We start from the raw sequence: 12,883 nt of genomic DNA, 5'->3' as shown, positions 1-12,883 counted from the left end.
TACTCCCAAACGGATGAAAGATAATAAACACGTGAATGCCCTTAGTGCCAGGATTTGCTGGAGATGTGTCTTAATTACTCCTGATTCTTAAAGGGCTTGATGAAGTTCTTGTATTTTCGCCCAAGTATAAAAATGATGAAAATTTCTGGACATCTATGGAGAATATCAGGCAATCGTGAAATGAGATTGCCCTGAAAACCACTTCCCTCTCGTAGAAAGGATTCTCCAAAAGGTACTTTTCCTGCCATCCTGGATTTCTGAGTGTCTTCGAGCCAAAACCATCACTTTGAGCTAAATAAAGCAACTGCACATGGAAGCCCAGACATTTCTCAGAGAGAAGGAATTAAAAGGCTCCGCGTCTCACTTCTCCAGACAGGAGACAGCACTCGTGGTTGGAAGGACCAGAAATGAAACAACAGCTCCCCACCTTTGTTACGAGGCTGTTGCGAGGAGGGATTACAGAGAAGTCTTGTTTCCTAATGCCAGAGCTATTTTTGTTCTTATATTAGGCACTTAATGAATAATTATGCAAGGACTTGATTAACATGACATCTACATAGTGCACATTTCATTCTTCCTCCTTTTGGAAACTCCACTTGTACTTCAAGGTTTTAAAAAATTAGGACTACATCCCAGCACATAAATTATTTCTCCACACAACATTGAAGCCCTCGCCTCTCTCCAAGTCTGTGATTTTCCACTCAGTGCCGCACTGCCTCCTCCTCTCCGAGTGGCATTACCAGCTGATGATCTGGAGTGGGATCCCTAATCTCCTGCTAAGAAGCTTTTTCACTTAAAACCTTGATGCCATCATTAGTGGTTTGGGCACTTGCGAGGTCGGGAGGATGCCTGGACGTTAAGGACAAAGCTAAGCCCATCAGGTACACGGTTAATTCAACGGGCAAAGATTAGGGGATGATACTATTTTTTATTTTTTTCCCCCAATAAGGCTTATTTACCATTAATTCTCATCCCTGTGACCTTATTTAAGCACAACCTAAAGTTGTTTTTAAGGCTAATGCCAGGTCGCTGCAAGGAGAGCTGCTCTCCCAGCCCTCAAGTTTTAAGGGGAAGGTTCTCCTGCATCCACGCCTCTGGCAGAGCCAGAAACACCCTCTTTGGGGGAAAAAAAAAACCCAGCCAACAAATCGCTGTATTTGCAAATCCAAAGGGACGCTCTGTCTAGGCTTTAATAGGAACACCATAGGGTTGAGCCCAGGCGGGGGCTGGATTTCTCCTTTGATCACCGTAATGACGGGTATTTTTCAGGAAGCATTCAATACAGCCTTCCCCTTTTGCTATTCATCCCACCACGTGAATATTCATTAGAAATTATTAAAGTGCCCATTATGCCAAAGGTCTTTAGGACAGGAATGCTCTCCCCCACCTCTGGTGCCTGTGGTGTGTCTCCATGTGAGCTGTCTGACTCCAACATCGATGCAGACAAACACTTCCAGGCTCCGATCCCTCTAATCTATTTCAGCGATGATTCACATCCCGGTTGTGTTTCTCCCAAAGAAAGGAGAATCTGGACCACTCGTGCAGAGTGACGGAGCCATCACAGCCTAAGGCACCCCACGTTTCCCTGTTTTCTTTGGCTTTTTCAGGCTGGATTTCCCCTTGCTCTCTCGGTGTACAGCGAATTTCTTCCTGCCTCCAGGATCCCTCAGACTAAGCCCAGCTTCTGAGCAGTAACACGGGCAGCTTCAACTTCCCTGACCTCAGCTAATTCTTTCCTTCCCTCAGCCTACTCAAGATGATTAAGCAAAATACTTGGAAGGAAATCAAAGCCTTAAAAATGCAATTAGAAGTGACCATTTTGTTAATACGCGCACGCACAACCCCAAAGTCAAACCCAATCCACCAACAGCACCTGACCTTTGGGGAAAACAGCAGTTTTTAGCAGCTCCCACGGATTTAAGGAATAGCCCAAAGTCTCCCACAACGCTGGTGAGAGCAATGCCTTCCATACAGCTCAGGTTTTTCCCACCATTCCTAAATAAGGAGGTTAGGAAGATCTGAAATCGCCAAATCTCACACCAGATACCAGCTCCCACAGACCAGCAGCTGTCCAGGGGTGACTTAAAAATGTTATTTTTAACACACAGTGGGTCTTCCTCCCCCAGCAGAGGAAAAGGCAAGTTCACATAAGGATCTGGATTCAGCTGCCAGAAATCCTCATATTCACTACCAAAGACTTTGATCTCATTGCAAGAAACCTTTACAGCACTGAAAATAAAATAATAATCTCTTTAAGGGAATGCAAAACAATAAAATCACTTTAGATTATAAAAAGTTACCGTTGTAATAAAACAAAAGATATTTTTCTAGAGTAATTTCCACTTCATCCATCCCTAACATGACGCATTTTTAAGACTCCTTTCCTGAAATAAATTTGAAAAAAAGATATGATTTTTTTCCCTCTGCTTGTGAAGAATCAAACTTTGAGAAAGCAGTTGAGCTTCTGGGCCCCAACACAGAAACAAAGCCTGACAGCCCAGATTTAGATAAACATCTACTTCTGAACATTTAGGAAGCTGCTTAATTGCTTTGTCATTTAGAGCCAGCAATTACCAACAATTACTGGGAGTGGGGGTATTAATTGCAGCCAAATGTCCACTCTTTTTTTGGGCCGCTCATGCCAAGAAAACGACGTATAAAATAATTTAAAAACCCCACTCGGTTATAATGTTTCAAAGTATTATTGCCAATGTATTTAAAAGATGGGGGATGAGTTCTCCCAGAGTGACTAACAATGTTAAATGTCTATTTTATTTTGAAATTGTGTGCTTTCACGGCAACGGTGGTGTTAGGATATGAGGACGGGCTCCAAAATAACCCCTTTTGGGGATTTTTGGGGCTCAGCCCTCCAGCGGGGAAACCGGTGCTTAACTTGTAGAGCATTGAAAAAAATAAAATAAAAAAATAAATAAACAACCTAAAATTGGAAGGTTGAGCGGGAGAGAGGGCGGTTTCCTCCCTCAGAGCTGGCTCTGACACAGGCGCTGCTGCTTCCCTTCCCTGCGTTGTGTGAGGGAAAACCTTCACGCAGGAGCGAGAGCTGCTCCAGCGTTAAGGGCTGGGGGGTGTTCTGTTATAACATTTTAATTAAAAATGGAGTTTTTTTGTGGCAATCGTGGTGCTTTTCCGCGGGGTTCGGGCGGCCCCGCCCCGGGGGCGGCGCGGCGGGTCCGGCTCCCGCCGGCTCAGACCGGTTCTGAGCACAAACAAGCGCCCCCCGCCCGCGGAGACACCGCGGCGAGAAACACCCGCTTTTCCCCCAAAAACAGACCTTCCCCCCAAAGAAACACCCTGTTTTTCGTCAGAAACACCCGCTTTCCCCCAAAAAACCACTCGCTTTTCCCCAAAAAACACCCGTTCCCCCGCCCAAACACCCGCTTTCTCGGGGAAAAGAGAGTGGTTTTTTGGGGAAACACACGCTTCCCCCCCCCAAACACCCTCTTTTCTCTCAGAAACACCCGCTTTCTCCCCCAAAACACCCGCTTTCCCTCCAAAAAACACCCGCTTTTCTCCCCCGAAACGCCCGCTGCTCTCCCCTCAAAAACACAACGTTTTGCCCTGAAAAACACTCGCTTTGCCCCAAAGAACACCGTCTTTCCCCAAAAACAGCGGCGCGAGGCGGCCCGCGCCCCCCCGGCCGCGCCGCCATTACAGCGCCGGCCGCGCTCCGCCGGCCGTGAGGCGAGAGAAAGCGGCGGGGTTTCTGAGCGAGATAAAAATCTTATTATGCAACGCACATTTTTAATAGATTAGTGCCGAGTCCAGGGGTGAGGTAATGCGGGCTGTCGGCAGCTGGGGCGGAGGCTGAGGGACGGGCGGGTTGTGCTGGTCCCTCCCAAGGGCACCGAGGCACCATTTCCTCACCGCCCGTGAGGAGATCTCTGATATATCGCATTTTTTTCTACGGGAGGATCTATTTATGTGGTTACACATGTGCGGGTACGTCTTTTTCGCCAGATCTCATGTATAAAGGTTTGCTTTCTGTATTCTAGTCTCCAGAGCCATCTGAAAACGTTCTGCCTGTGCTCAATCTCAAGAAACTCGATACAGTCCCAAGGGTAAAAAAACCACATTTAAAGGATGGTCTCGGTTATATTTAGCTGAGCAGCAGCACAGGCTGAGACGAGCAGAAACACAAGGAAGAACAAAGTGGAAACGCTCGACAGTTGGTAACAAAAACCTGCGAGTATCTGAGGTGGATTTTTTTTTAATTTTCCTTTCCCTAATTCACATTTCGCCGTGCACAGAGAACATCAAAGCAGCACATGGGTTTATGTGAACAAAAGGTAAAGATGAGGTTTCACCTGACTCTAACAGGATTTACTGTTGCCTTTGTGAAATGGAAAAGGCTTCCTACTCTATGAAATTCTTTAATTTTCATTTTTAAATCTTAACCTAATTCTTTTCCCATACAAACAGGAGCGTGCTCAACCCTGCCGTTCTAACCAGAAGACATGAAAAATATGCAGCTCATCTCTACAGCGCAAAATTTATGTGGAATTACTGAACCTCGACAAAAGCCATCTCACAAATTCTTCAATAAAGACTAAACAGCTACATTTAACCTCATTTTTCCCTATTTTTCATCTGTTCTCAGCACAGGCATCTCCAAACCCTCTCAAAATCCCAAATCCCAGCTAAGTCAGTGATTCATCACTTCTGGCAGCAACAAAGCGGGAAGGAGGAGATGAAGACAATGGTAGGGAAAGGTTTGCATTATGTAATGAAACTAAACTCACTTTTTTCTACTTTCACTTCAGTTGTTGACGCAGGGTAAGAAAGTCCCATACAAAATAAAATACACGGGAGGTTTCAGGGAGCCTGTTTTTCCCATGATTAAAATTCTCTTGGCAGTATTTTCCATCAGTTTATTTCAATATTAAGACACACACGTATTCCATTCCAACTGTAACTCCTTGCTCCAGAAAGAATTTCATCTAAGAGAAATCTAAAATTAAAACCAATCTCTAATTACCTTATGCCTTGTCCACTTGCCATGAGAACTTTAAGCACAGCTATTAGAATTACTAAAAAAAATTCAATTTTCAAACATCTATACATGCAACTGCTTCCCACTGCCTGATTTCAGCAGGGCTGGAATGACTGTGCTCACCTAGATCTTGGTGAAAATAAAACAAGTTTTGTGTCTAAGCTGAAATTGCTGGTTTAATTCCACAGTATCTATTTTATATTACAAGCTATAGGGAATTATTCATCCAACTCCAGCATCCCTGACACGACACAACCAAATAAATACTCTTAAAAATAAATTAAAGGTGACTACATTGCAAACTATATGAAATTATTCATTTAACTTAGTGAATCCTCCAGCACCCTTGAAAACGGACAACTAAGTAAACATTCTTAAAAAATAAATTAAAGGCAAAAGGAAATCTCAGGTCGCTCATCTGTACATTTACACACAGGGCGTTTCCACTTCCACATCCTGGACTTCACCTATAGGAAATCAGACGCTGCCAGGATTTTGTAAATAATTTAAATCTCATCCCAACATGGATTTTGGGAGCGAAACGTCCCACTCTGAGGTGGTTCAGCACATCCCTGCAGCAAAGCTTTAAAGTAATTACTAACACATGGAGCAGCAAGAGATGTGTCAGGCCATCTGACGTTACAAAACTGGATCAAAAAGCCCAGAAATTATTTTTAGTGCACTAGAGCACCTCAACAAGCAGCCTAGAAAAGAGCTTTTTCTACAAAATAAAAAAAAAAAAAAAAAGGGGTTGGGTTGTTTTTTCCAAGAGATGTGTCAGGCCATCTGACGTTACAAAACTGGATCAAAAAGCCCAGAAATTATTTTTAGTGCACTAGAGCACCTCAACAAGCAGCCTAGAAAAGAGCTTTTTCTACAAAATAAAAAAAAAAAAAAAAGGAGGTTGGTTGTTTTTTCCAGGAGGTTGGGCAGGGCACAAACAAAATCTGGTTTGCTTCCTATGGGATCACGCAGCTTCCATCCATATCCAGCTTCTTCCATGACACAGTACAGAAAATATGTTTGCTAATATATCATTTGTGGTCTGCGTCTGAATCACCAAAACAGAGAAATTGAGGCTTCTGGTGGCGGAAAATTATAATTTTCAAGGTTTTTTTACTCTTTCAAGGTGATAAAAAAATTCCATCAACCCTTCTGCACGATATGGGTGGGGAATGAGCAATCTCCTGTTAAGAACATTTCAAAACACACATTCCTCCTCAAATCCACACAGGAACCACCCACATCCAGCAGCTTCCCCACCTCAGCCCGGTGGGCAACTTCAGAGAGGCCACAAAATACCCCGAATAAAGTCCAGCTTCACAGAATATCAGTTATTTTTAACATGGTTTTTTTGGTTTTAGTTTCTCAATTACTCCCTTGCAGCTCCATTACCTGCAAAGGCCTCCAAACAGCAATTTAAATCAAAGCTTAGTTGAGAGCCAACACAACAAACTGTGAAGCTTTATGAAATAAAGGCTTTCTTTGGGTTGTTTTTTAATTTTTAAGCAATCTGCAGAGCAATTTTTCTGACGTTATTGTCCAGGAAAATCATCCCCATTTAATCGAAGTGTTATTTCCTTCATGCAGCTCTTGAGAACCACAAGCAAGGAAGCCCAAACTTCTCCTTCACCACCTTTCTGCTCGTTTCTCACAGCTCACACAGGACAGTGCCAGGCACAAAAACTCCCACCGGTGTTGAACACCCACCGTGTGTCCCAAACACCCCCTCCCTGAGGAAACACAACTTTGCCTTTTCCACCTGCCAGCTGAGACCGGAGTGACCAAGTTCTTCTGCTTCAGAAGAATTCAGTGCCATAAAGACCTTAATAATTTCATAAAATTGGACATTTTCATTTATAAAAAGGCCGTAAGAATCTCCAGCTTGCTAAAATCCCTGAGAGTACCACGGAAATTGCAGGAAATAATTATTCTCCTGACAAATGAAACTGGATATTGCACAGTGAGTGGGAGCAGAGTGAAAAGGGGATGAGGCAGCTTTCGCTCGCCACAGGGTATGAGGGGCTTAATATTTACGTGGCAAAATTCAGAATGTGTTAAAAATCAAACAGAAAAAAACACTTGTGCTTTGAAAGGCTTCAAGGCCAGGTGGGGTTTTGCTTCCCAAAGTAAAGAGAGGTTAAATGTTTATTAATATCTCACCGATTGCTGAGCAACATGTAAAACTGCTCTCTCTTCAAAATTAAATAGACAATCCACCAGATTCTGTTACTCGCTCAACTGAGTTTGATTTTACTATATTAATAAGAAAAAAATGTTTATTTCCTCCCTGAGCATCGTCTACTTTTCCATTACTACAACCAGAAATTGCCAAGAAAATGAAACGCTCAAGCACAGCAGACGCTGCTTTTCTTCTCATTAAATCTGAAAACTTAGTTCCAGTGGGATCGTATTTAGTCCTCTCAAATCCAGAACAGGATTTCATCCCGCCTCAACATCCCAACAATGACATTTTACAAATATTACAAGTTTCTTGGACTCCCTTCTCACTCTGCAAGAAGCAAAGGAGCACCAGAAGAGATTTCCCCCCCCCTTCTGCTTGGGATTTTTTTATTAAACCTTAAATGTAACCAGCCCTCCTTTCAAATCCATCTTCTCTAGGATTTTTTTTTTTTTGAGACCTCTGGAAGTCTCCGGGATTTTTTTAAGTGGTAATAAGTGTGAAAAGTCTTTGACAAAGGGTTGTCTTTATCCAAGCCTTAAGCTCTCATTGAGAGAGGTGTTAGAAATAAACAAACAGGCGCTTAAAGCAGCCTAAAAGTCCTCTCAAATCTTCTTCACCTGCTCTCCAGCCAAGACACCACCTGGATTTCTAAATCCAGGAAGAGAAAACAATAATTAAAAGAAGTAAATAAATATTGGCATGATTCTTTACACATGAGGGGATGAGGAAATCAGACGATTTCCTCATCTTCCCTTCTGTTGGCTCTGCCCTGTGTCAGCCCATATCACCCTTCCAGAAGGTCCAACGTTCAAGCAGGAAAGATTTGGTGAGAATAATTACCTTGATTAGAGATTTATACCAGTGGTAAATTCCATTCATGGTGATAATCACAGAGTCCCAGACTGGTTTGGGTTGGAGGGACCTTAAAGGTCCCTCTTGTTCCACCCCCTGCCATGGGCAGGGACACCTTCCACTAGCCCAGGCTGCTCCAAGCCCCCACCAACCTGGCCTTGGACACTTCCAGGGATAGGGCAGCCACAGCTTCTCTGGGAGACCTGTGCCAGGGCCTCCCCACCCTCACAGGGAGGAATTCCTTCCCAATATCCCATCTATCCCTGCCCACTGGCAGTGGGAAGCCATTTTCTTGTCCTGTCACTCCAAGCCCTTGTGAAATCGAACACTAGGTATTTATTCTACTGATACACTTATTTACTCAATGAATATTTTCAGTTTTAGAAAAGACCTGGTATGCAAAGGGAACGCTGCCAACTCTGCAAACCCTCCTGAGGAGCAGAGCTCTTCACCAAAGAGCAGAAAACATTTACGGGTGCAATTGTAGCTTCGTAGTTTCCGTCTCAGGGTAAATTTACTCTTAAAAGGCTAAAAATCAGAGAGGCACTTCAACATGAATTTAAAAATTATTAGAAGAAATCAGGGATTACCTCTAGCACCTTCTTTCCACCCTGTAGGTATTTTATGAAGCCACACAAATACAGAACTATCACAGAACCAAGGACACGGGTGCATCACTAGGAACAGCAAACTTGGATTATTTCCTTTTAATTCTTCCAAGTCTACAATTTTTGCTGCGAGGCAACAGGGGAAAAAATGGGAAGGCGACAAATCAACCTTTTAAATGTCAGCGGTGACAGGGAACGAGAGGAGATGGAACAATACCAGTCACCTTTTCCCAAAGTACCTTCAACTGTGGCCTGTAAAAGTAGCTGACCTTAAAATGTGCTTATTCCCTCACTGAAGCACATAACAGTGACCCTGTTCTCCAAGTACCTACAAGTCACACCGTTCTCCAAACACACCAAAGTCACACCATCCCCCCAGCTCATGGGCAGCGAGGCCCCGTGTCCGTACATCCCTGTTTTGCCCAGCCAGTGCCTCATGGACGCTGCACAGATCCACCATGGAAAACAATCAGTGATGCCAGCAGTGTTCCCCTCAGATCCATCTCATTCCAACTGAGCCTTTTTACATTTCACTCCAGTTCACTTCTCCATCAGTGACTGACGCTTTGCCGTGGAACACCCCACCATTCCACAGCCCGGGCTCACAACTCCTCGCCGCCTCGGCAAACGCCCCGCGCGCCCCCGGCACAGGGACCTACCTGTCGCTGCTGGTACTGCTGCTGCTGCTGAGGGAGTCACTGCTGGAAGATCTGCTCCTGGAGCCGCTGCCGCTGGGGGAGCGGGCGGGCCGGGCGGCCTGGCTGGGCAGCCGCTGCGGGGACTGCGTCCGGGACTGCGACGAGTGTGGCGACCGGCTCCGGCTGTGCTGGTAATTCCGCTCCGGCCTTCGGCCTCGTACCTCCCGCGTAATATCATCCCTGTAGATATCCCTGTGTACCACACTGGGCAATGTAAACTGCTCCCGGGCCCTAGGTTCGTAACGGGGGTCGTGAGCGTCAAAACGGTTCGGACTTCGACTCCGAGAAGTGTAATAGAGCCCGTGTTGTAAGGTCCGCTCCCGAGGGTCTCTATAGTAATCCTGATCGTAATGTCTCGTCCGATCAAATCCTCCCGTCCCCCGCTCATGGTGTCCATAGGCACTATGTTCATAAGCACGCTCCCTGTTATCTGAAGCCCTGCATTTGGGAAGGGGGAAAAACATCGCATCAGAAAGGGGCAGGCACAACTAAAAGCAAATCATGCAAACATTCATGGCAGCACTCGGCTCATTGTGCGACTGCTTCTCTGCTAACCAGCAATGACCTACCAAGCAAACACTGACAAACTTCAAAACGTTTTACTTGACTCCAAAGTTATATTCATATACGATCAAGCTGAGCAATCATTTTGGTTTAATCACAATATGGGGCTTTCATGACCAGCATCTTGCCTACACAGGAAAAAAATTCTGCTTTCCAGCGCAGAATCCTCATTTCAGTTTTGTTTGGTTTTGGTTCTTTTAAGTTCAGTAAACCAGAAAATTTTCATGTTTGTGGAGATCATCATAACTTCTTTCTCCCCCCCCCCCCAGTTTTTGCTTAAGAGCTTCAATATTTTTTTTCTGAGATTTGGTAATTACTGGAGCTCTTGTAATTATCCTTCTGCAAAAATGGTGTGGCAAACCAGGCTGTAGCCATGAAAGCCTCCGTGCAAAGCATGACCCAGAGATAAGAAGCTGCTTTCAAAAGGGGTGGCATAACCCATAGAGAAGTCCCAGAAAATTAGGGGTTTTCTTGTTGCTGTTCTAAAGTATTTCACCCTCTTGGAGGGAATTTTGGCCTCACCAGACTGCTACACTCACAGACATTTCCATTACTAATGTTAGAACTGCAAGGATGCAGGTCCCCTGCACAAGGAGTAGGAATCCAATTTTCAGGAGGTGTTTTTGTTGCGATTGCTGCTGTTGCTGCAATCACAGAATTTCTATCTCCATGACTACACTGCTTTCCAGCAGCTACGGTCCACTTGGTTTCAGTATTTCCAACATTTTGGATGTCGACTGAGAAAGGCTCGGTGATGTTCTGAGTTAGTGTGATCTCTCAAATAAAGAGATAGTAAAACTGACAGATAAAGTTAAAGGAACATTACGAACAGTTGAGGAGTTTAATTTAGAAGTACCAGGATGGTACGTCTCAGTTACATCCACAAAATGGAAATCCAGATTGATTACGTTGAACATTTAAAAAATACTCGTAAAATTCTAAATATGTCAGGGTAGCCAAAGTTAATTTAAAAATTAATTATCCATCTTATGAAGGACACTTCAATTTTATTTTTTTTTTCAGCCCTCTCTCTTGGATTCTTCCTTCAGAGTCAGTTATGAGTCACTTCAATCCCCCTGAATCCTGATAACCCAATTCTGCCTAGTGCCTCCTCCTCCTCTCCTGCATCACAGCTCTAGTTCAAATGGCAGAAATATTTCAGGGATCTTTCATAAACTGAAAATTGGATTTAAATCTTTTTTCGATTAGCATCTCAGGAAGTTCCTTCCATTCCTTCTCCAATGAATCACTAGATCCTTAATCCTCTCAATATATTCACCCTCTGTTGTAGTATCAAGCTTTCTATGGAGCTTGCTCATGTTTTGCTTGCATTTTTTTCTCTCCAATTATATATAAGAAACTACTTTACTACTTTACCCATGCAACAGAATGTCATTAACTTGACATCTGCTTGAAATTCATTGTTGCCTTTCTACTTCCATTACCTCTTGCTCGCAACAATGGAATTTGGAAAGATATTTCAGGATCTGGCACAGAAACGTATCTCTGTTTTTTTTTCCCCCCTTTTGAAGGACCAAGATCAACAATTTTATAAACGATTGCATTTAGCATCCTAGGAGGTGTTAATCAGTGAGAGCTGATTAAATGAGGTCAGAGAAAAAGCAGTATTTTCTAGCGGGTTACTGCTACCAAGCTGACAGAAAGAACAAATCCTTATCCGTGAGAAGGACACAGAAGACAGACAGAGGAAGCAGAGCTGAACAGCTACTGGCTACAGTGCTTTCTTCATTTATCTATTAGTTCTAAGTGCTACTGGAGTTAGTGGAAAGAGAGGGTTTGACTTGGGTTAGGAGAGGGGCTAATATACACAGGGCAGGACATACCAACCTTTTCCAAGTGTGGAAACACGACCTATATTCCCAATTAAATCTAGGGAGAGAATTGTGAACATAACTTCCCCAATTTTGGCCCCTCTTACAGGGGTAATCCACCTTCTTAATGGGCAAGGGTGTCAAATGATATTTTAGATGAACCAACAAGAAAAAAAAAAAATCTTAGTGACAAGATACAAAAAAAAAAATTCCACTGGACGGAAGTAGTCCCAGACTGAAACTGTAACTCTGAAACCCCCAGACTTCTTTCTTGAGACAGAAGGCACTTAAATAGATCCATTATTTTAACTTCCAGCCCTAAGTCTGAATCAAGCAGCTGGTAGAAGATTCCCCGAGGCCCGAGGGCCCTCACGCTGCTGCCCACAGGCATCCTCTGGCCGCCTTGGTAACCATCCAGCCCAGTCACTTCTCACTGGTGTATCCACAAATGGCATTAGCACCACGTCCTTAAAGCTAAAGTATGTTTAATGTGGAGCAGCAGAGAGCTTTTTAAGAGACTAGATAGTAATCCACTCCCCATGGCTACTGGCGTCTTGACTGTATACCATCCAATAAATTCAAGGCAGTAGTTCTTATCCCAGCATTAAAAAAAAAAACAAAACAAAAACACTATAATTTCCAAAATTTAGTAATGTCCATCATCTCTTTTTGCCAATACCATCAGAAGGAATAATCCCAATAACTTGGAAATGATGTAGATCCAAAATGGAACCATCACAAGCAGCCTTCGGTCTTCTCCATCCAAGCGTTATTTCCATGGCTAAGAGTTGTCGGTAGAATCCAAGGGGCTGCATCATTAAAGTCTTACTAGAAATTTTGTGGTGACAATCCAATTAACATACCCACTGCGTATAGTGAGAACTGAGGACTAGGCATCAAGCTTTCACCGAATTTTAGGTTCTAGTATTCCGAAGATACTCCACAGAGAACTTCGCCACGTGTTGTAGAGTAAGATAGCTCCATCTGGCAGCAGGGATACATCCAGCAAGGCCTTAATATTATCCAAGAAATGGGATCGTTACTTCTAGAAAAGAGTAACTCCAATATCGATGCTGGCCAAAGGAAATCTTCCATCTTAAAGCCACCTTATTTCAAGTGTAGGTAGATATCCA

The 12,883-nt window shown here is 43.7% G+C and overlaps 1 protein-coding gene and 1 long non-coding RNA gene across 6 annotated transcripts in view; one reads left to right on the top strand and one right to left on the bottom strand.

Moving 5' to 3' along the window:
- The window catches only part of SPEN (spen family transcriptional repressor), a 66,859-nt gene that overhangs the window by 35,635 nt on the left and 18,341 nt on the right, over positions 1 to 12,883 (bottom strand). For all 5 annotated transcript variants that reach the window (XM_017833416.1, XM_017833419.1, XM_017833420.1 and 2 more), the window contains exon 3: positions 9,316 to 9,792. In XM_017833416.1, coding sequence (XP_017688905.1) covers positions 9,316 to 9,792 — 477 coding nt within the window. The remainder of the gene's footprint in view (positions 1 to 9,315; positions 9,793 to 12,883) is intronic.
- On the top strand, positions 3,438 to 7,938 carry LOC108506436. The gene is made up of 4 exons (XR_001877764.1): positions 3,438 to 3,793; positions 4,014 to 4,307; positions 4,441 to 4,720; positions 6,602 to 7,938. It is a non-coding gene; the product is annotated as an uncharacterized LOC108506436 (long non-coding RNA).

The sequence above is a fragment of the Lepidothrix coronata genome, unplaced genomic scaffold (genome assembly GCF_001604755.1).
Source record: "Lepidothrix coronata isolate B3197 unplaced genomic scaffold, Lepidothrix_coronata-1.0 Scaffold214, whole genome shotgun sequence".
NCBI lineage: Eukaryota > Metazoa > Chordata > Aves > Passeriformes > Pipridae > Lepidothrix > Lepidothrix coronata.
The sequence above is the reverse complement of the archived record's forward strand: the minus strand, read 5'-3'. Positions and strand labels throughout refer to the sequence as shown.